Source organism: Bos mutus, chromosome 16, assembly GCF_027580195.1.
Source record: "Bos mutus isolate GX-2022 chromosome 16, NWIPB_WYAK_1.1, whole genome shotgun sequence".
Taxonomy (NCBI): domain Eukaryota; kingdom Metazoa; phylum Chordata; class Mammalia; order Artiodactyla; family Bovidae; genus Bos; species Bos mutus.
This window is the reverse complement of record NC_091632.1, coordinates 6,291,282-6,311,053: the sequence shown is the minus strand read 5'-3', so window position 1 is coordinate 6,311,053 and position 19,772 is coordinate 6,291,282. Positions and strand designations below refer to the sequence as shown.

Genomic DNA, 19,772 nt, shown 5'->3' with positions numbered 1-19,772 from the left:
TGGCGCGTGGCTGCTCGGGACCCGCGAGGCAGAGTTGGGAAGTGCGCGGGGCGTTCTCCCTGGCCACAGCGGCTGTGAGGTGCTCCTGGCGATTAGGGTCTGGGGGCCGGCGCAGCACATATCCCGCAGTGCTCAGGGCATCGTGGACAATGAAGAATTGTCCTGCCCGCTTGAAGAAATAGGGCGCCGTTCCATCAGAAAGCCTGTGTGGGCGGACCAGGCTCCTCTGCCTTCCGTGCTCTGAGGCCGCCCCACCCATCCTGGGCCGCCCTGGGTGAGGCCTCGGGCCCCTCTTGTGCCTGAGCAGCCCGCGGTCCCGGTCTGAGCGCCAGGGCAGCCCGCAGCCGCTGCCCTACTGTGAGCCTCACCCTGTGCCGCGCCCCCCACACCTCCTCGCGTCGAGCTCTCCCTGCCGCCCCGCACACTGAGCACGCGCGCCCCCGTCCTTTGGGGCCGGTAGAAGAAAGGGGCGAAGGTCACAGGCTCCAGCTAGGATGCCGGCATTTGCGTGTGCTGGGCTTGGACCCGGGGACCGTCGGAACAAGGGCCGGGAGTGTCGTCTCTGCGGACAGGCAGGCTCTGGGCTGCATTTCCATTTAAGGCTCAGCCTTCGCTCCAAGGTGCCGCCATCCGCCTCCTCCCCAGAGGGGGCGGGGCGTGGCCTCCGGCCCGCCGCCTGGGGGCCGGCTTCCTGTTTCTCACCTTCCGCCTGTCTCCCGTGTAACGCGCGGCGGCGAGCCAACCGCAGACGCCCAGACGGCAGCACGCCCCGCTGACCTCTGTCCCTTCTGGTCGCTTGGCGCCTCCCCCACCTCACACACCGTTGGGCGTGGCTGGTTTGACCCAGTTTGGGGGTGAGCGCCGCGCCTGCCAGGGTGCACACCTGCCGGTGTGAGCAGAGCGCACTGGAGCATCGTTGCCAGGGTGACCTGGGGCTTCTGAGCTGGTGTCACCGCTGACCGGAGCTTGACCACAGTGGCGTCTGCCCCAAAGGCTCTCCGTGCGGGGCGAGGGGGGCCTGGCCGAGGGCCGGTGGCTAGACCTGGGTGGAGGGGACGCACCGGGCTGCCCGACCCCGCGTACACGCACACACACCCACTCATACTCACTCACAGGGTGGGGCAGGCAGGCTCTGGGCCCCAGCTCACCCCGGCAGAGCCGAGTCCGAGTCGGCCCTGGTGCACGTGCTTTTTCCAGCGCGTGTGGGTCCTCTGGCCTCCGGGTGAGTCAGAGCCGGCCCTGCGGTTGGCTGTTCTGTTCCGTGAGGTCGCGCTCTTCCAACCCCCAGCTCTGCAGGCTCTTCCAAGGGCGCCCGCCTCCCCGCTGGGCTCACACGGAGCCCTGGGGACACCTCACCATCCTTGCCGTTCGGTTGAGCCTTGCCCACCACTCCCCTGATGCCCGTCTGACAGCATAGCCCTGGCCACCCTGTGCCCGCTGCAGCCCCGGGCCCGCCTCGTGGGCGCCGGGGGCCCAGGAGCAGGATAACCCCCTTGACCTTGGAGAGGTCCCCCAGAATGCTTTCTTGCCCTGGTCAGCAGGAGGTGAGGTGAGGAGTTTAGCAGAGAAATGACAATGGGAGAGTCCTTCCAGGGTGGGAGCAGTCCCCCGCGGAGCACAGGCGGCCTCGGTGATCTCGGGAGCTGGGGTGTCTGCACAGGACACACGGTGGCAGGGCCGTGCCCGGGGACGTGGGTTCAAGCCCCACGGTTGCACTTCCCTCCGTGGGAAAGCCCCTCTCCTCCCTGAGCCCAGCTCCCCTCTGGACCAGGCCCTCTGGGACCTGGTCAGCAGCTGTCTAACCTTTTCTGGCTACAAGCCACAGTAAGCAGCACACTTTACACACAGCCCAGCCCTTCTACATGTGCTGCACTCATATCTTCTAATTCCAATATATATAATTTGATCCCATTTTTCTTTAAATGATGGTCACAGTCTGCTAAATTGATTTCCTAATCCATAAGGCGTCACAACCTGCAGTTTGAGAAGTCGTCTATGAAGCTGGTCAAGGTTCCCCCCACACCAGACATCCCAGGACCCTCTGAGCGTCACTGCGGCGGTAGCGGGCGGCAGATCCTGGGTGGGGACCCCGGCTGAGCCTCCCTCCACTTCTCCCCCAGATATACAATGGGACCCTCAAGCGGGAGGCTGACAACAGGCGCTTCAGCTCCTACAGCCAGATGGAGAGCTGGGGCCGGCAGTACCCGCGGGGCAGCTGCACCGCGCCGGGCGCCGGCAGCGACATCTGCTTCATGCAGAAGATCAAGGCCAGCCGCAGCGAGCCCGACCTCTACTGCGACCCCCGGGGCACGCTGCGCAAGGGCACGCTGGGTGGCAAGGGCCACAAGACCACCCAGAACCGCTACAGCTTCTACAGCACGTGCAGCGGCCAGAAGGCAGTCAAGAAGTACCCGGGGCGCCCGCCCTCCTGCACCTCCAGGCAGGACCCCGTGTGCGTCCCATCCACCTCCTGCACCAAGGACCTGTCCTTCAGCCACTCCAGGGCCAGCTCCAAGTGAGTACCCACAGTGAGGGGCGGGCGGAGGACTGACTGCTGGCCCCGGGGTCTCAGCCTGCATGGGAGGCAGAACCCGGAGAGCGAACAGAGGCATCAAGCGTGTGGATTTTAAGGGGCCTCTGGTGATGAGCGGGGGAGGAGGGCAGTGAGGGGCTGGCTGGGCCAGTGATCCTCACAGTGTGTGCCTCTGACCAGCAGCCGCGGCATCACCAGGGAGCTTTGGAGGAAGGCTCCTCGGCAGGCCGCCCAGACCTCCGGCTCAGAGACCCTGCTGGGGCTGCAGCCTGCGTCACCAGCCTGCAAGCACTGCAGACTCTGTCGGGGATTGAGGCTCCCTGGGCTTGGGGGGTAATCCTCTCCCCACCTTCTGAAAGAGCAAAGGAGTGTGCCCTGGGGTCAACGACAAGAAAGGGGTGGGGTCCGTCTTACAGGGCAGAAGACAAAAGCTGGCAGGATCCAGCGCTGGGGAGCTGCCCATAGAGAGCCTTGGGCACAGGTCGCTCTTGGGCCCCATGAACCTCGGAGCTGCTCTCGGTCCCCCCCCAGGGTCCCATACTTGTTTCCTTGATGTTTGCTGAACGTGGATGGTCTGTGGGCGGAGCAGGGAGACAGCATGGACTGAATAGCCTGGGCCGCCTGCAGCTGCGGGGTTAACCGCCTTCCGCGGGGCCTGGGGGTACTGCAGTCCTTGTGTCTGACCCCCAGAGCCCTTCCAGACTAGGAGCTGGGGAGAGATGGGCTCAGAGGGGCCAGGTAGCTCGCCCAGGGCCATGCCACTGCCACACCTTCCGCTGCTCGCCACACTGTCCTGGCCGTCACAGAGCTGGCCCTCTCCTGGCTGCCCGGAGGCCACACGGGTCGTTAGGATTCTTGGGAGGACTTAGCGGCTCTCTCCCTTGGAGACGGGCCAGCACCGCATCTGGCCCTGCCTCGTTTCCCCAAACCGGAGGCCCCGAGAGGACAGGGCGGGTGAGCCACGTGGGGCACGAGTGGCAGGCTGTGTGGAGGTGAGGTCTGACCGGCAGATGCTGGGCGGTGTTCTCCCGATGCGGTGGGTACCACTGATAGAGGTTCAGGAGCTCCTCTCCAGAGGCGGTCTTTCCAGAAACGGAGTCGGGCGCCTGCCGTGGACGGGTGTGAGGCTGGGACTCATGAGGTGCGGCTGCTCTAGAAATGCTGGGAGGATTTCTAGGGGCGGGGGCTGGGGCCAGGAAGAGGCTGCCCTGCTGTCTGTGGGAACCAGAGGCTGGGCAGGCGGCCTGCCCTCGGCACCATGGGAGCTGGAGCAGGTTCAGGAAGGAGGGGCTCCTTTCCCCAGGGGGGCTCCCAGCCGGGTGTCTGCAGTGAGGGGAAGGGACAGAGGCACCCGGGCCCTGATCAGGGTGCAGCGTGGAGTGCAGTCTTGCTAGAGCAGACGTGAGTTAGGGCTGGAAGTGTATGAGTGATGGCAGAACCCGATTGTTGGGTTAGAACAGGATGGTTCTAGTTTTGTGGCTCCAAAAATGTGGATTATTGGCCATTTTGTATGGTTCGACCTAACACATGCCCTTGGATATAAGTTTGAGACTGAACTTGAACTTGCAGTATGGAGAAACTGCTGATGGGGACAGCACAGCAAACAGCGTGTCAGAACCGCTCACCTGGGAACGGGCGTCACACTCTGGGTGGGAGCGGGTGCTCGGAGAAGACAGCCAGTGGGGCTGGGTCTCGTCCCAGTGAGCGTGACGTGGTCAGGAGGAAGGCGGTGACCATGAGGATGGGAGGAGGAGTAGGTGTGGGAATGTGTGTGTCAGAAAAGTCAGCTTGACTTGGGAATGGAGGGAGGAGGAAGAGAGGGATGTGGGTGGATGGCTAGATGGATGGATGAGGGATGGAGGGAAAATGGCCGATGGATGGATGGATGATGGTGGATGGAGGGATGGATGGAAGATGGACAGCAGATTGAGGGAAGATGGGTGGTGGAGGGGGGCGGGAGGAGGGGTGATGGAGGGATGCAGACAGACGCACAGGCTCCCAGCATTCTCTTCGGCTTTCCCAGCACCAGACACAGACGTGAGAGATGGCAGGGTGGGCGGGTGCTTCCTCTCAGGAGTAGGGCAGAGCTTCTCAGTACAGAGGTGACTTGCCCGGTTGGGCATGACCAGCCAGGAGGGCCTCGTCCCTGCAAGCACTCACTGCGGGGTGAGCCATCTGCTGCTCTGGGGGAGCTGTCCACTGTGGGAGTGGGGCCGGCCCCTTCCAGCTCTGGGGCGTGCACAGGGACCCGAGCCCCTGCAACCCTCCGGCCCGCCCGTGCCCCCAGGATCTGCAGCGAGGACATTGAGTGCAGCGGGTTGACCATCCCCAAGGCCGTGCAGTACCTGAGCTCCCAGGACGAGAAGTGCCAGGCCATCGGGGCGTACTACATCCAGCACACCTGCTTCCAGGACGAGTCTGCCAAGCAGCAGGTCAGCAGCCGGGGGCCGGGGGGCAGCCTGAACCTGCCCCAAGCCGGAGGGGAGGCGTTTGCTGTTGGCTCCTCATCCCCCTGCCCGGCTACCCAAGGCCGGGAGTGTGCCTGGCACTGCCCGAGGTCGGGGGAGCGTCTGTGGAGGGGACGCCACTCAGCTGTTGGTCGTAGAGGAGACCTTGGAGTGACAGCCACGGGCTCAGAGGAAACCCCTCCTCAAGTTCACTAGGGGAAGGGCGGCTCCCTCCCCTCAGCGTCCTCCCTGCCCTCTCTGATTCTGCCTCTCTGTCCCTGTCTCTTTGTCTCTCTCTGTCTCTCTCTGTCTCTTTGTCTCTCTGTGTCTCTCTCTGTCTCTGCCTCTCTCTGTCCCTTTGTCTGTCTGTCTCTCTGTCTGTCTGTCTGTCTCTCCCATGGTTGAGAGCAGGGCTGTCTGTGCCTCCCAAGCGTGGCCGGCAGGGAGGCCTCCTCGTGGCCCCGTGCAGCTGGCAGGCTCCCAGCGTGGGGTCCGTGTGCGCGGTCCCTGCCACAGCGGGAGGTGTCCCCACGGGGGTCTCCCCACCACAGGACTCCGAAGCGTGCCCCATGTGGTCCTCACCGCAGGCCCCCAGGAGGAACATGGGGCTCGGGAGGGGGCTGAGGGCTCCCTGCGAGGCAGCAGGGCACCCTGCCCAGTGCTGCCTTGGCCCCCGCGTCTCCCCAGGCTGCCCGTCTGTCTGGGCGTTTGGCTCAGAGTGATGCGGCTCTGGGCGGCGGGTCTCCAGCCCGGCCTGAGCCCTGCCTGGCGTGGCGCTGTCCCGCAGGTGTACCAGCTGGGCGGCATCTGCAAGCTGGTGGACCTGCTCCGCAGCCCCAACCAGAATGTGCAGCAGGCCGCAGCCGGGGCCCTGCGCAACCTGGTGTTCCGCAGCACCACCAACAAGCTGGAGACGCGGCGGCAGAACGGCATCCGCGAGGCGGTCAGCCTCCTGAGGAGGACCGGGAGCACCGAGATCCAGAAGCAGCTGACCGGTGGGCGCCTGGCCGCGGGAGCTGGGGTGGGGGCAGCTGGGGGCCGGGACAGGGTGAGGGCCGGGGGCGGCCTCAGGCGAACACCCCTGGAGTCCCACAGACCAGTGCTGGCCAGGCTAGTAGTGCCTAGCTGGTGCCCTGGGTATTGGGCCCCTCTGTGCGGCCATCGACCGTCCGTGTGGTCTGAGGTATCTGAGGAGAGAGGGCAGTGTGTCCAGGTGGAATCTGTGTTCGGAGAGGCGGAGACCGGGAGAAGACCCCAAGGGGTCGGAGCTTTGGCTCAGCCACCGTGTCCCGTTGACCCACACAGAAGCCCCAGTGCTCTGCCCTCGAAATCCTGCCGCCAACTGGCTGAGACGGGGCAGGGGGCACAGGGAGGGGTCAAGTGGGGCGGCCCTGGGCCTGGTCCTGCTGAGCCTGCGGTCCCCAGGGCTGCTCTGGAACCTGTCCTCCACCGACGAGCTGAAGGAGGAGCTGATCGCCGAGGCGCTGCCTGTGCTGGCTGACCGCGTCATCATCCCCTTCTCGGGCTGGTGCGACGGCAACAGTAACCTGTCCCGTGAGCCCGTGGACCCCGAGGTCTTCTTCAACGCCACCGGCTGCCTGAGGTGAGGGCAGGGGTCCAGCCGGCCAAGCCCGGGCTCAGAGGGGCTGGGGGTGAGGGCCTGGACGAGGCTCGGACCCCCACCTGCACTCAGGGGGCCTGAGCCAGGAGTCTGAGTGGAGACGCGTGGATCTGAGTGTCTGAACTGGCTCAGCCGCCCACCCTCCCGCACCCCACAGCCCTGGCTCTTGCGTTCTTGAAGAGCGTCTTTGAGATGCTAGTGTACTGACGGCCCCAGTGCATCACCTCCTGGCTGTGACGCTAACAGCGTCTGCCATGTTCCCCGGTGTGAGAGGGCTCTGCTTTGGCCAGAACTTCCTGGGTTCCGCCCCAGCCCGTGGCAAAGGCCCTGAGGGCTGCTGGTGGAGGGACTCGCCTCTGGGGTTGGGGTGGTGGGTACTGACGAGGAGCAGACCGCATTCAGGATCACGCCTCCCTCTAACAGCAGCCTCCGAGGAGCCGAGGGGAGAGGCTGGGGAGGTGCAGAGCCAGGGTCATGGAGGCCTTAATGGGGCGGCTGCAGGCACACCCCACCTGCACCAGGAAGGGGCACCCAGGTTGCCCAGGGGCGAGCCCACTGCTGGGGGCAGGACGCCGCCTCCAGGGAGCCTCCAGCCCCCTGTCCAGCAGCCCCAGGCAGGGCCAGGTGGGTGGAGCCCCGGGCCCTGCCCAGAACGTGCCACGAGGGTCCAGTGTGTGCCAGGCTGCCAGCGGCATCAGAGCCCTGGACACGTAGAAGTTCTGGGCCAGGGGGGCACAGAGGAGGGCGAAGGAGCCCAGGGAGAGCCCGCCCCGGCCTCAGCCAGGCCTGAGCAGAGCCTCGTCTCATCTGCTTCCCTCTCCATTTCTGTCCTCTTTCCCTGCCTTCCTCTCCCACCACGACCTCCAACCCCTCCCCGTGACCTTTGCCCACTCCCCGTGACCTCCACCCTGTGACCTCTGCCCACTCCCCCTGACCTCCACCCCGTGACCTCTACCCCTCCCCATGACCTCTGCCCACTCCCTGTGACCTCTGCCCCCTCTCCATGACCTCCACCCCTCCCTGTGTCCTCCACTTCCTTCCTGTGACCCCCTGCCCCTCCCTATGACCTCTCCCCTCTTCCCATGACCTTCACCTCCCCATGACCTCCACCTCCTCCCTGTGACCTCTACCCTTCCGTGATCTCTACCACCTGACCTCTGCCCCTCCCTATGACCTCCACTCCTCCCCATAATCTCCACCCTCTCCCCATGCCCTCTATCCCTCCCCATGATCTCTGCCCCTCCTCTATGACCTCTACCCCCCCGTGACCTCCACTCCCTCCCCATGACCGCCACCCTCTCCCTGTGACCTCCACCCTCTCCATATGACTTCCACCCCCTTGACCTCTACCCCCTCCCCATGACCTCTGCCCTCCTCGTGACCTCCGCCCTCTCCACATGACCTCCACCCCAACCCGTGACTTCCACCCCCTCCCTATGACCTCCACCCCCCATGACCTCTGCACCTCCCCATGATCCCTGCACCTCCCCGTGATCCCTGCACCTCCCCGTGATCCCTGCCCCTCCCGTGACCTCCACCCCTCCGCACGACCTCCATCCCCTCCCCGTGACCTCCAACCTCCCTGTGACCTCTGCCCTCTCCCCGTGACCTCCGCCCCTCCCCGTGTCCTCCACTAGGAATCTGAGCTCCGCAGATGCGGGCCGCCAGACCATGCGCAACTACACGGGGCTCATCGACTCGCTCATGGCCTATGTCCAGAACTGCGTGGCAGCCAACCGCTGTGACGACAAGGTGAGTGCGGCCCCAGAAGGCCACAGAGCCGCCTGCCCACCCGCACTCTGCACACCTGCGCGGACGGGCAGAAGCGGAGACGGAGGCGGGAAGGGGGACGGAGGCTGCAGTCCGTCCACACGGCAGGAGGAGAGAGCTGGCCCCGGGGGGCTGACCAGGCACCGCGACCCCCGGGTCCTGCACGCGCTTTCCCTGGAGGGGACTCCATCTCCTGCTCCTCTGTCAGCTGTGGCCACAGGCCTCCAGAGAGAGCCGGCCCCAGGGCACCGGCGAGTGGCAGAGGACAAGGGGAGGGGCGGAGGTCACAGTGAGAGATTGAGGGCGTGGGGGGAGAGGAAGGAGGAGAGAGAGGACAGAACGGAAGAGGGAAGCAGATGAGGCCCCAGGAAGGAGAGAGAGACCTTTCAGGAGGGGAGGTCCTGGGACTCGAAGGCTTTGAGGAGGAGTTCAGGGTCTCTCCTGCAGGCTGTCTCCAGGGCCAGGCTGGTCGTGGGCACACTGGCCGAGGCCGCAGCCTGTGCCTGCCGCCGACCAGGCCTCCCGTAGGTGCCTCCTGGGGGTCATCTCCCCGGGAAGCAGGTGACTTTGGTCCTATTTCAGAGCTGAGGAAACTGAGGCCCAGAGCGGCTGGGCAGGTCACTGGTGCTCACACAGCCGCGGGGGCAGGGTTGCACGCTCAGTCCCGGGCGGCCGGGAGGGGGCCTTCCCCGGCCGAGCCAGGTGCTGGGGGGCGGGCGGAGGCTCAGGCCGTCTCTCCTCGGCCCCCAGTCAGTGGAGAACTGCATGTGCGTCCTCCACAACCTCTCCTACCGCCTGGACGCCGAGGTGCCCACGCGCTACCGCCAGCTGGAGTACAACGCCCGCAACGCCTACACCGACAAGTCCTCCACCGGCTGCTTCAGCAACAAGAGCGACCGCATGACGGTGCGTGCCCATGGCCCCGGCCCCACCGCCCCGTCCACCCGGCCTCTGCCCCCGGAGCCCGAGACCGGCCCCCAGGGAGGGCCCCTGCCCCGCCTGGCCGTGGGCCTCACTGCACCAGGAGCGGGAAGGGCCTCCTCTCGCCCACGACACAGGCCCTGTGTGCTCGGGGCGAAGGAGCCAGAGCCGCCTGCTGGCAGGCCTCCTCTCCCCCGTCTTCTCCCTCCTTCCCGATGAGGGGCGCAGCCTGGCGCCCACTGCCTCCTGAGCCCCCAGGTCTCCCCAGAAGCAGAGAGATGCTGGGGAGAAAGGGCTGGCCACCTTCTCTGGGCAGGCCGTGCAAGCCAGACCCTGCACCACCCCTGCTGGCCGGGGAGTGAGGGAGGCATCCCCATGTGAGAGCCACAACCTCACTGCGGGAGGCAGGGGCCCAGCTGGCGGGGAGCGCAGATGGCTCTGTGCCCGCCGGGAAGGCGGAGGGCCTGGGGGAGGAGGCAGCGGGCACGCCCTCCTCCGGGAACCACGATGCTGAGGCCAGAGGAGCAGGGTGCATGGGGTCAGCCCTGCAACCTTCCTCTTGTCCCCAGAACAACAACTATGAGTGCCCGCTTCCCGAGGAAGAGCCCAACCCCAAGGGCAGCAGCTGGCTGTACCACTCGGACGCCGTCCGCACCTACCTGAACCTCATGGGCAAGAGCAAGAAGGACGCCACCCTGGAGGCCTGTGCGGGTGCCCTGCAGAACCTGACCGCCAGCAAGGGGCTGGTGAGCGCCCCGCCGCGCCCCACCCTCTCTCCACCCTGGTCTGACCCCGGCTGCCCCTTCCCACCAGCCTGCCTGAGTCAGGGAGGGATGTGCGCTGGGCTCCGGGCCAGGCCTGGGGCAGCTGAGGGGGCCAGAACCCCCAGCCCCACTGGATTCTGTCTGTAGGATCCTCTCTGCCTCCGGGCTCCCGGCCTGGACCGGGCTCAGGCTGTGCTGGGAGCCGGGCGCGGCTGAAGGCTCTCCTGCGTGCTGAGCGGACAGAGGTGGATGTAGAGGGCTTGGGGTGTGGGCAGGTCCAGGGAAAACGTGGCAGAACCGGGGGAGAGTCGAGGCCAGAGGCAGTGTGGGGACATGATGGACTTGGGGAGTGTGGGAGGCAGGCCTGCAGCTGCCCTTCCACCCTCTCTGCTCAGGGTCGGGTAGAAGCGGGTGAGGGTGAGCTCAGGGTCAAAGGGGACCCACCCCACTGTTAGAGGGTGAGTCTGGACCAGGTTACGGCCAGTGTGGCTTTCCCGCCAGTGGCCTGGATGGGCTGCCGTCCTCTCAGGGACCCCGGGTTGCATCTCCATGCAGCACAGGCCCATTCGTCCACCCTCAACTCGATGCACAGTCAGCACAGAGGCCGCAGGCCTGCAGGAGACGGGCAGCCCTTCTTTAGGTGGCGGGTACCCTTGATCCCAGGTTTCTCGCGACCAGATAGTGCTGGGAAGCGGGAGGGAGGCTGGGTGGCGGCCACGGGCACCGGCCACTCCTGGGAGTTGATTCTGGGCCCCTCCCACGGGGGGCGAGGGGCAGGGACGTCCCTCACCAGACCCGCTGAGCTCAGGCTGCCCCCGGCGAGCCGCAGGTGCATTTTCCTGGGGCATTGTTCTGTAGCCGCCCAGGTGGGAGCAAATGAGAGTCTGTCTGTGCTCCCAACACGGAAGAGGAAGTTCTGGGGTCCCTAAGGGTGCGGTTCCTGGCCCCCTCCTGCCTGCTGTGGGCCTGGGGAAGCCCAGCGAGGGCCTCATGCGTCCCCTTTCTCAGATGTCCAGTGGCATGAGCCAGCTGATCGGGCTGAAGGAAAGGGCCTGCCCCACATCGCCCGCCTCCTGCAATCTGGCAACTCGGACGTGGTGCGGTCCGGAGCCTCGCTCCTGAGCAACATGTCCCGCCACCCCGCGCTGCACAGGGTGATGGGTGAGTGCCCCCGGGGCTCGGGCCACCCCCTGCTGGAGGACTCCCACTCTCCAGGGCCTGCTGGAAAGTCCCCCTCTGACCTCTCCCTGGGGGCGCATCCCGGAGAGGGAGCTGGCCCGGGAGAGGCTTGGGTGTAGGAAGGGGCAGGTCACCTCGGCGGGGGGCAGGTGCATCGGTTCCATCGGGTCACCAGCCTTGAGTGGGAGGTTCCTGGCTGGGAGCCTGGCTGAGGGCGGCCTAGGACTGGGCCCACGGGGACCCCTCAATCACTGACCCCGTACCCGCCCCTCCTTTCTCTCCCAGGGACCCAAGTGTTCCCAGAGGTGACCAGACTCCTCACCAGTCACACTGGCAACACCAGCAACTCAGAGGACATCCTGGCCTCGGCCTGCTACACTGTGAGGAACCTGATGGCCTCCCTGCCGGGCATGGCCAAGCAGCACTTCTCCAGCAGCATGGTCAACAACATCATCAACCTGTGCCGCAGCAGGTGGGTGGGGGGTCTGCAGGCGGGGGGAACTGCAGGTGAGGGAACCATAGGTGAGAGAACTGTAGGTGGGGGGACAGAGTGGGGGTGGGGGGAACTCCAGTGGGGGAACCATAGGTGAGGGAACTATAGGTGGGGGACTGCAGATGTGGGAACTCCAGGTGGGGGAACTACCAGTGGGGGAACCATAGGTGAGGGAACTATAGGTGGGGGGACTGCAGATGGGGGAACTCCAGGAGGGGGCTGCAGGTGGGGGAACTACCTAGTGGGGGAACCATAGGTGAGGGAACTATAGGTGGGGGGACTGCAGATGGGGGAACTCCAGGAGGGGGTCTGCAGGTGGGGGAACTACCAGTGGGGGAACCATAGGTGAGAGAACTGTAGGTGGGGGGACTGCAGATGGGGGAACTCCAGGTGGGGCCTGCAGGTGGGGGAACTACCTAGTGGGGAACCATAGGTGAGGGAACTATAGGTGGGGGGAACTGCAGATGGGGGAACTCCAGGAGGGGGCCTGCCAGTGGCGGAACTACCAGTAGGGGAACCATAGTAAGGGAACTATAGGTGGGGGGGACTGCAGATGCGGGAACTCCAGGAGGGGGCCTGCCAGTGGGGGAACTACCAGTGGGGGAACCACCAGTGGGGGAACCATAGGTGAGGGAACTATATGTGGGGGGGACTGTAGATGGGGGAACTCCAGATGGGGGGGGATTGCAGGTGGGGGCAGGGCAGCAGGGCTGCAGCAGCAGCAGGTGGCGTGGAGGATGGCAGGGCCCTGCAGAATGGGAATTGGCGGGGAGGCCCAAAGGAGGGAGGTTCCAGAAGCTGAGGCCTAACTTTCAGGCCCCGGGCAGCACCCGTCCCGGCTGGGAACCAAGGGACTCTGAGTCCCGTGGACCGCCAGGAGGCACGCAGCAGCAGCCCCAGCTGTGCAGAACTTATCCGGTCCATGGAGCTCTGTCCTCCCAGGATAAGGCCAAGAGACAGGACGGGGGCCCCAAAGAGAGCCCCGGGTACCTATGAGTGGGTAGAGTGGGGTGTGCCCACTGTGAGGAGTGCCCGCCAGCGGGGCTGCCCCACGGGGAGTGAGGGGGAGAGGGCAGAGGGTTGGCTCATCTTCAGGTGGCCAGTCTCAGCCCCGGTGAACTTCCGCCCCACAGCACCTCCCCCAAGGCTGCGGAGGCCGCCCGCCTCCTCCTGTCCGACATGTGGTCCAGCAGGGAGCTGCAGGGGCTGCTCAGGCAGGTAAGGCCTCACCCCGCCTGGCCCTGCCGGCACGCTCGCCCACAGGCTGGCCCCTCGTGACGGGGTCCAGGGGCTGACCTCCGCCCAGGGCTGAGGAGGTGCGGCGGGCGGGGCTGTCGAGGAAGCGTGCTGGGGGCAGCCTTCGAGTGCGGGGACGCCCGTGGCGCCTGCCCCCGGGTGTCTCATGCAGCTGTTGTCTCCTGCAGCAAGGTTTCGATAGGAGCATGCTGGGGACCTTAGCCGGGGCCAACAGCCTCAGGAACTTCACCTCCCGATTCTGAGAGGGGCCGCCCGCACGTTCAGCTTGCAGGTAAGAATCACCCCCTCTGGAGCAGGGGCACCTCCAGGCTCCCTGCCGGAGTCCCGGCCAGCCTCAGAGAGAGAGGCCCGGACCTGCTCCCCAGGGACGCAGAAGCAGTTTCCGGTCTGTCTGATATAGGGTCTGTGAGGACTGCCGGGTAGACTGCTTGGCCAGCGACTGACACAGGACATTCAGCTCAGTTCAGTCCAGTTGCTCGGTCGTGTCCGACTCTTTGTGACTCCATGGACTGCAGCACACCTGGCCTCTGTGTCCATCATCAACTCCCAGAGTTTACTCACACTCATGTCCATCGAGTCGGTGATGCCATCCACCTATCTCATCCTCTGTCGTCCCCTTCTTCTCCCACTTTCAATCTTTCCCAGCATCAGGGTCTTTTCAAATGAGTCAGTTCTTCACATCAGGTGGCCAAAGTATTGGAGCTTCAGCTTCAGCATCAGTCCTTCCAATCAGTATTCAGGATGGATTTCCTTTAGGATGGACTGGTAGTATCAACAGGCCAGAGGTCTGGACAGAACTGCCGGGCACAGTCGTGTAGGTTGCTCACTGCACAACCCGGTCCAACTCACGTGGACTGCAGTGTGAACAGCCCCCCAGCAATGAAACAATATGTGCTTTTGGGTTTGGGTGTTTGCAGTTAAACTCTTCTTCTTACAGGCCACTGTCCAGTCTCTGCAGCGTGCCTAGCGTGGACAAACTTGTTTCTAGCTGACAATTCTAGGGACCGAAAGCTCAGATCCAGCGTCCCTGACAAGGGCTCCTAAGCCTTGGCCTTCCCACGCGCACCTGGGATGCTCGCTCAACCACACACGCCTGGTCCCACCCCCGCAGTCCTGCCTCGTGGCTCTGGAGTGAGGTCCAGGAAAACACATTTTAAACAAGCATCCCAAGGGATTAGGGCCACGTTTAGGTGCTCAGACTGGCCTGGTCAGCCCTGGAGGGTCAGCAGAGGTGGCCCCACCTGCAGAGAGCCAGGCATGAGGACAGGGCCTTCTGAGTTGAAGGGACTTCTGGGTACCCCAGTGGCCTGGGGCATGCTGGTGGGGCAGGGGCCGCAACTTCAATCCAGACGAAGGTGCCTTCAGACCTCAGACCGCCCACCTCCTGGCAAGTGCATCCCAACAGCACAAGGACGGGCACAGAGCCGAGCCCAGTCATCAGGCGCCTGACACGCGCGGTCTACCACCGGGGTGGACATGTGGGCGTGGGGGGGGGCTCTGATCCAATGCACGCAACCTGCGAACGTCTCAGGGGTGGCCCTGACCCCAGGCTTGGGCGTGTCTGTGTGGACACGCTGGGAGGGGACAGCTGGTGAGACCGGGGTGCTCACTGGAGGTTTCTCCTTTTCCAGATGTGATCCGACCAGCTGAGCAGACCTGGGCCTTGCTGCGGGCGTGTCTGTCCACCTGCACAGTGTTTGGAGATGTTCAAAGCCAGCCAAGAGCACACTGGGATGCTGCGGTGGATGAAAATATTTTTAGATTCTTTCTTTTCCTTGGGGGAACTGACAGGCAGTGGGGGTGGGGGAGGGGAGCCGGGGGCTTTCTTGAGTTAAGGGGGCTTATGTCTTGATGTTAATACTTCTTTTGCTGAGAAACAGTACATATACATATGTATAGTATGTGTGTGCTTGCGCGTGTGTGTGCGTGTGTGTGGAAGGCAGGCCCTGGAAGTGCAGGGCCAGGTGAGCTGCGGGCTGAGCTCATAGACGAGGGTGACCTGTGCTTGGGATTTTGCTCCTCGTCATCCCGAAGTATGGGTGCCGGGCCCTCAGCAGCACCAGGCCCACGGGGAGTCCTGCAGGGTCGGGTGGGGGAGTGACTGGGGCTGGGGCTCACCCCCTGCCACCCACCCCAAGAGGCGGCTTTGCAGGAAGGGAGGTTGGCGGGGCTCAGTGTATCTGTTGGGAAATTTGGCATGGCCGTGCGGCTCTCCCACAGGGCCTGGGGCCGGGGCTGGGCGGCCGTGGGGTCTGCTGGATGGGCCGAGACAGGCAGGCTGGCTTTGCTGCGTGCAGTCTGCCCGGAGAGTAGGTGCCGGGGGGCAGCCGACCATTCCTGTGGGCCGTGTACCCATCAGAGCAGGCTCACCTGGGAGCCCTCACCTACAGGGGCAAATAATCCACGTGTTGGGGAGGAAGGAGGCAGAGTGGTATCAAAGCCCGCGAGCCGTGGGAGACCGGCGGCTCCGTCCTCATGTTCCCAGCAGAGGAGCTGGCCCGGGTAGGGCAGGGGTCGGCCCCCGGGTCCCGAGACCTGCTGAGACCCCAGTGAGGCAGGGTTTCGGAGGAAGGCACTTGGCTAGGAAAGGGAGCCGTCAAGTCGGGGATCAGCCAGAGGCCGCCTCGCCTTCCCTGACGCCCAGCTGCCCGTGACAACTGCAGAGAGTATGATGAGGAGCCTGCCAGGGGCACTGACCGCCCCAGACCCCCCGACTTGTATGAGCATAGAGCAGGCCCTGGAGAGGGCTTGGGAAGGGCGCCCCGTCTGCAGCTGAGACAGGGCAGGCCTCCTGGCTGCAGCCCCCCTGCCCAGCGGCGACTGGCCGCCTGGCCCTGCCCACCTCATACCTCCTCCTGCCGCGTGTCCCCCCACCGTCCCCCGACCAGCCCCACTGCTCACCCTGGCAGTCAGACCCCGGCCCCGGGGACCCCCTGCCGGAGTCAACAGCTGGACAGGCCAGGTTGGCACAGACCCGTGATGGCGGGCCACACGGCCGGTGTTCTCTGCTGCTGGGCTCTGTGCTACGTCCGCCCCGTCCCCCGTGATGCAGGCCCGTCTCCCTCTCAGGCCCACGGGGAGCTGGTCCCAGAAGACCATCCCCTCTGCCACTCCCAGGGCCCCGGGAGAGTTTGTTTTCTCCAAGAAACACGTGAGGAGCCAGGCGGTGTTGCCAACACTTAGGACACATCGGTGATGAGAGACCACACCCCATCCACGTGGCCCACATTCTCCTGGACGAAAGAGGGGGTCTGGGGTCCCCAGCTTTAGGGGTCCCCAGAGAGAGAGCGCCGCCCAGTCCAGTCAGGGCTAGAGGGAAGGAGTCGACAACCAGGGGGTCTGTGGCAGTGCCAGGGAGGGCCCCCGCCTCTGCCAGGGGGTGGGCGGTGTTTCAGTGGGCCGGGTAGACAGGCCAGGCCTGGTTTGGCCATCTCTCTCGTGACTTCTGCGGTCAGCTCGTCAGGCTTGTCACTTTAGAAGAGGCAGACCTTTGCAGGGTGGGTGGTGCTGTGGATGAGGCTCTAGAGAAGGAGCTTGGGGTCTGCAGGCCCAGCTTGGGCTGGAAGGACATGTTGCTGGAGGCCAACATGTCCTCACGCTGCTGGGCTCGATGCCGGAAACAGGACGCTCCAATGCAGGGTCAAGTGGGGGAGGGCCCGGACCACGGGGGTCTCCCTGTGCAGCCCCGACCCAGGGCTTAAGGCGGACGGGCCACGGGCCGGCAGACCCGCCCGGTGGGCCCAGCCCAGCAGCGCAGACGCAGCTGCTCCTGGACCAGAGGCGGGGCTGCTCCTGTCTGCCTGGGGCCGAGTGGAGCCAGGGGCAGGGGAGGGAAAGGGGTCCCTTTGCAGCCTGCTCCTGCCCCCGCTCTGTGTCTGTGGGAGAACTGGGCACTGGCCAGGCCTGTTTCCCTGTGGGGTACACCGTGTGTTTGCTTTTTTGGAAATACAGGAAATCAATAAATTGCTGGCGTTTCTTTGAACATTGTTGAGCAGTGGATTACTGGGGGAGCCGCTAAGGCCCCAGGGGCCACTCACGCCTCCCTGTGCCAGGCGAGGACTGAGGCCCAGACTCTGTGGCAGCCCTTATCTTACAGATAAGTCCCCTTCAGGAGGGGACAGACGCGCCCAACTCCACACAGGTTGTCCAGGGAAGCACACCCAGGCAGGCCCCTGGAAAGCAGACCTCAGGGCTGAAAGAGGAGCTCGCATTTCCTGAAGGCCTGTTCTCCCCGGGTCCTGCAGGATGGGCTGGGGGCCGCCGCCCCAAGAGGCCCACGAGGGACAGGACAGACACACGGGACTTCCTGAGTCACAGGGCGGAAGCCCCAGGTGGTGGCGGGACCCGCGGCTGTGGGCTCCCCGGATGGAGGGGCCTGGGAAGGCTTAAGGCAGGCTGGAGAAGGACCCTTCCCTGCCTGGGAGGGCAGTGACCTTTCTGAGCCTGTGACCCTGAGCCCTGAGTCATCCCTCAGTTGGGGACACGCAGCAAGGCCGGGGGAGGGCAGCTCCGGGGGAGGAGGACCACCTGTCTGTGGCCCAGACTGTTGAACCTCTGGGTCTGGAGCCTCCAGAACATGAGATCAGACTGCAGATTCGAAGTCAGTACGTGCTTAATTGTGAACTGCCATTAAAGCGAGGGCTTCCCAGGTGGCTCAGTGGTAAAGAACTGCCTGCAACACAGAAGACGCGGGTTTGAACCCTGGGTCGGGAAGCTCCCCTGGAGGAGGAAATGGCAACCCAGTCCAGTGCGCTTGCCTGGAGAGTCCCATGGACCGAGGAGCCTAGCGGGCTGCAGTCCCTGTGTGAACAGGCGCTCACACGTTAAAGCAGAGTGTATGTGTGGGAGAGCACACAGCTGCGGGGCGGGCAGCTCTGTGGACCTCCACCCGCCAAGCACTGGCCCGCAGGTCAAATTCAGAAAGCGAGCAGCTCCCAAGGCCCTCGGGACCCTGCCACGCGACCGCCCTTCACTTGCTGTAAACAGGAGGCGCTTGGGCTCCCCCAGGGCCCCATCCTCTGCTGCTCTGCACCGCGGGCGCTGCTGTGAGACGGCCTGTCCACGACGACCCTAAGGCGCAGACGCAACGTGGCCTGCTGTCCTCAGGCCGGTGTGTGCGACCGCAGAGGCCACGTGGCGAGCGCCTCCCTGCCCGGGGTGCCTGGAGGTGACATGATGTTGGAAAGTGCAGCCAGCTGTCAAGGACTCGATTCCGCTGGAGGTGGTGGGTTCAGTGTGTGCACTGCCAGAGCGGCTTAACCCAGCCGTGTCTGGTCAGCAGGGTGCAGGCCCTGCTGGCCTCTTGGAGAACTTTCTGATGAGAGTGCAACGTTCCGCGGGGCCAGAAACAGACTGGACTACGGGGGAAGGGTCTCTGGAGCCCTGAGCCCGAGCCTCCCAGACCCCACGTCCAGGCTGCCCACGGCACATCCACCCCATGCTGGGAAGCTGGTCCCTGGAGCCCAGGCTGCCCTGGAGACACCACAGGCCTCAAGCATCACCTCTTGGAACGCAGGGCCTTCTGCCACCCTGCACAGCTGGAGAGCGAGTGAACGGAAGTTAGTTATCCTTCGTTAGCAATGGGCTTTTTACTGAGGGGCCACAAGCCAGCTCTGTGACCTTGCAAAGCCTTAGGGTGTTCCCTTTCTTCACCCTCGTGAGACCGGCAGAGCTGAGGGCGCTAACGTCCGATTCAAATATGAGGACAGGGAGGCCCAGGCAGACCAGCCCAGAGCCAGCAGCACGGCCGGGTATGTCATTCTGAACCTTCCCAGCCTCAGTCCCTGCACTCTGGGGCCCGGCGTTGTCCTGGAGGAGCGCTAGGCCGTGGGACGGGGACACGTGGAGGGGTGGCCACACGTTAATCACCTAAATCTTCACAGCGATGCCACAGGGTGGGCATGACCACTCCCGGCTCACAGATGAGGAGACTCTGGCTCAGAGAGGCTGTGTCACTTGTCCAGGGTCACACCGCTAGCAGGTGACAGAAGGTGAACAGGGTCTGAGGCCAGACCCCCGCTGCTCCCCCTCTTTAACAGCACGTGGACAGCACTTGCCCATGGTCAGGCCAACTCCCGGAACCCTGTGAGCCTGAACCTCAGCCCCCACCATCCCAGCTCCTGGCCAGGCCCCTGGGGGCACCCACACTGGGTGCCCAGACCCTACCTCTGCAGGAGGCCCGAGGAGGCCCGGCCCTGCCAGCTCCACTCCATTCAACCCCCGTGTCAGCAAGAGTCCAGGCTGGGGTTCCCAGAAACTGCTCCAGCCCCAACATGCCCTGCCCTCTGGCCCTCCAGTGGGACACACACCCCGTTACGGCCAGCAGGGCTGCCCGCTCCAGGGCCAGTGGTGGACAGGGGAGAACAACCACATCTGAGACACAGAACAAAAGCTGGTGAGGATGACCCGCCCCATGGGCTCTGTCCAGAGGGGCTGCAGAGAAGCCCCCAGACTCAGCTTACCCCTCCCAAGAGAGCCCACACGAAAGCCCCAGTGACTGGTGCATGTGTGTGTGTGCACGCATGTGTGTGTGCACATGTGGGGGCGTGCATGTGTGTGTACACTGTGCGTGCATACATGTGTGCGTGTGCACACGCATATGTGTACATGTGTGGGTGTGCATGTATGCACGCACGTGTATACGTGTGTGTGCCCGTGTGTGTGTACATGTGTGCGTGTGTGGTCATGCATGTGTGTGATGTGCATGGAATTAGATTAGCATTTCCCAAGGTTATTCCCACAAGACCTTCATGGGTGCTAAGTGACAAAGGGAATCTAAGTTTCGGAA

The 19,772-nt window shown here is 64.6% G+C and overlaps 1 protein-coding gene across 1 annotated transcript in view; it reads left to right on the top strand.

The window, feature by feature from the left end:
- Nucleotides 1-16,967, top strand: part of PKP1 (plakophilin 1) — a 40,268-nt gene extending 23,301 nt beyond the window's left edge. The window contains 13 exon segments of the mRNA XM_070384654.1: nt 2,121-2,515; nt 4,821-4,965; nt 5,768-5,975; nt 6,406-6,583; nt 8,239-8,353; nt 9,122-9,277; nt 9,862-10,038; nt 11,065-11,098; nt 11,101-11,217; nt 11,521-11,707; nt 12,862-12,946; nt 13,153-13,256; nt 14,617-16,967. Of these exon segments, the coding sequence (XP_070240755.1) occupies nt 2,121-2,515; nt 4,821-4,965; nt 5,768-5,975; nt 6,406-6,583; nt 8,239-8,353; nt 9,122-9,277; nt 9,862-10,038; nt 11,065-11,098; nt 11,101-11,217; nt 11,521-11,707; nt 12,862-12,946; nt 13,153-13,227 (1,872 nt within the window). The 3' untranslated portion in view covers nt 13,228-13,256; nt 14,617-16,967.
- The last annotated feature ends 2,805 nt before the right edge of the window (nt 16,968-19,772 follow it).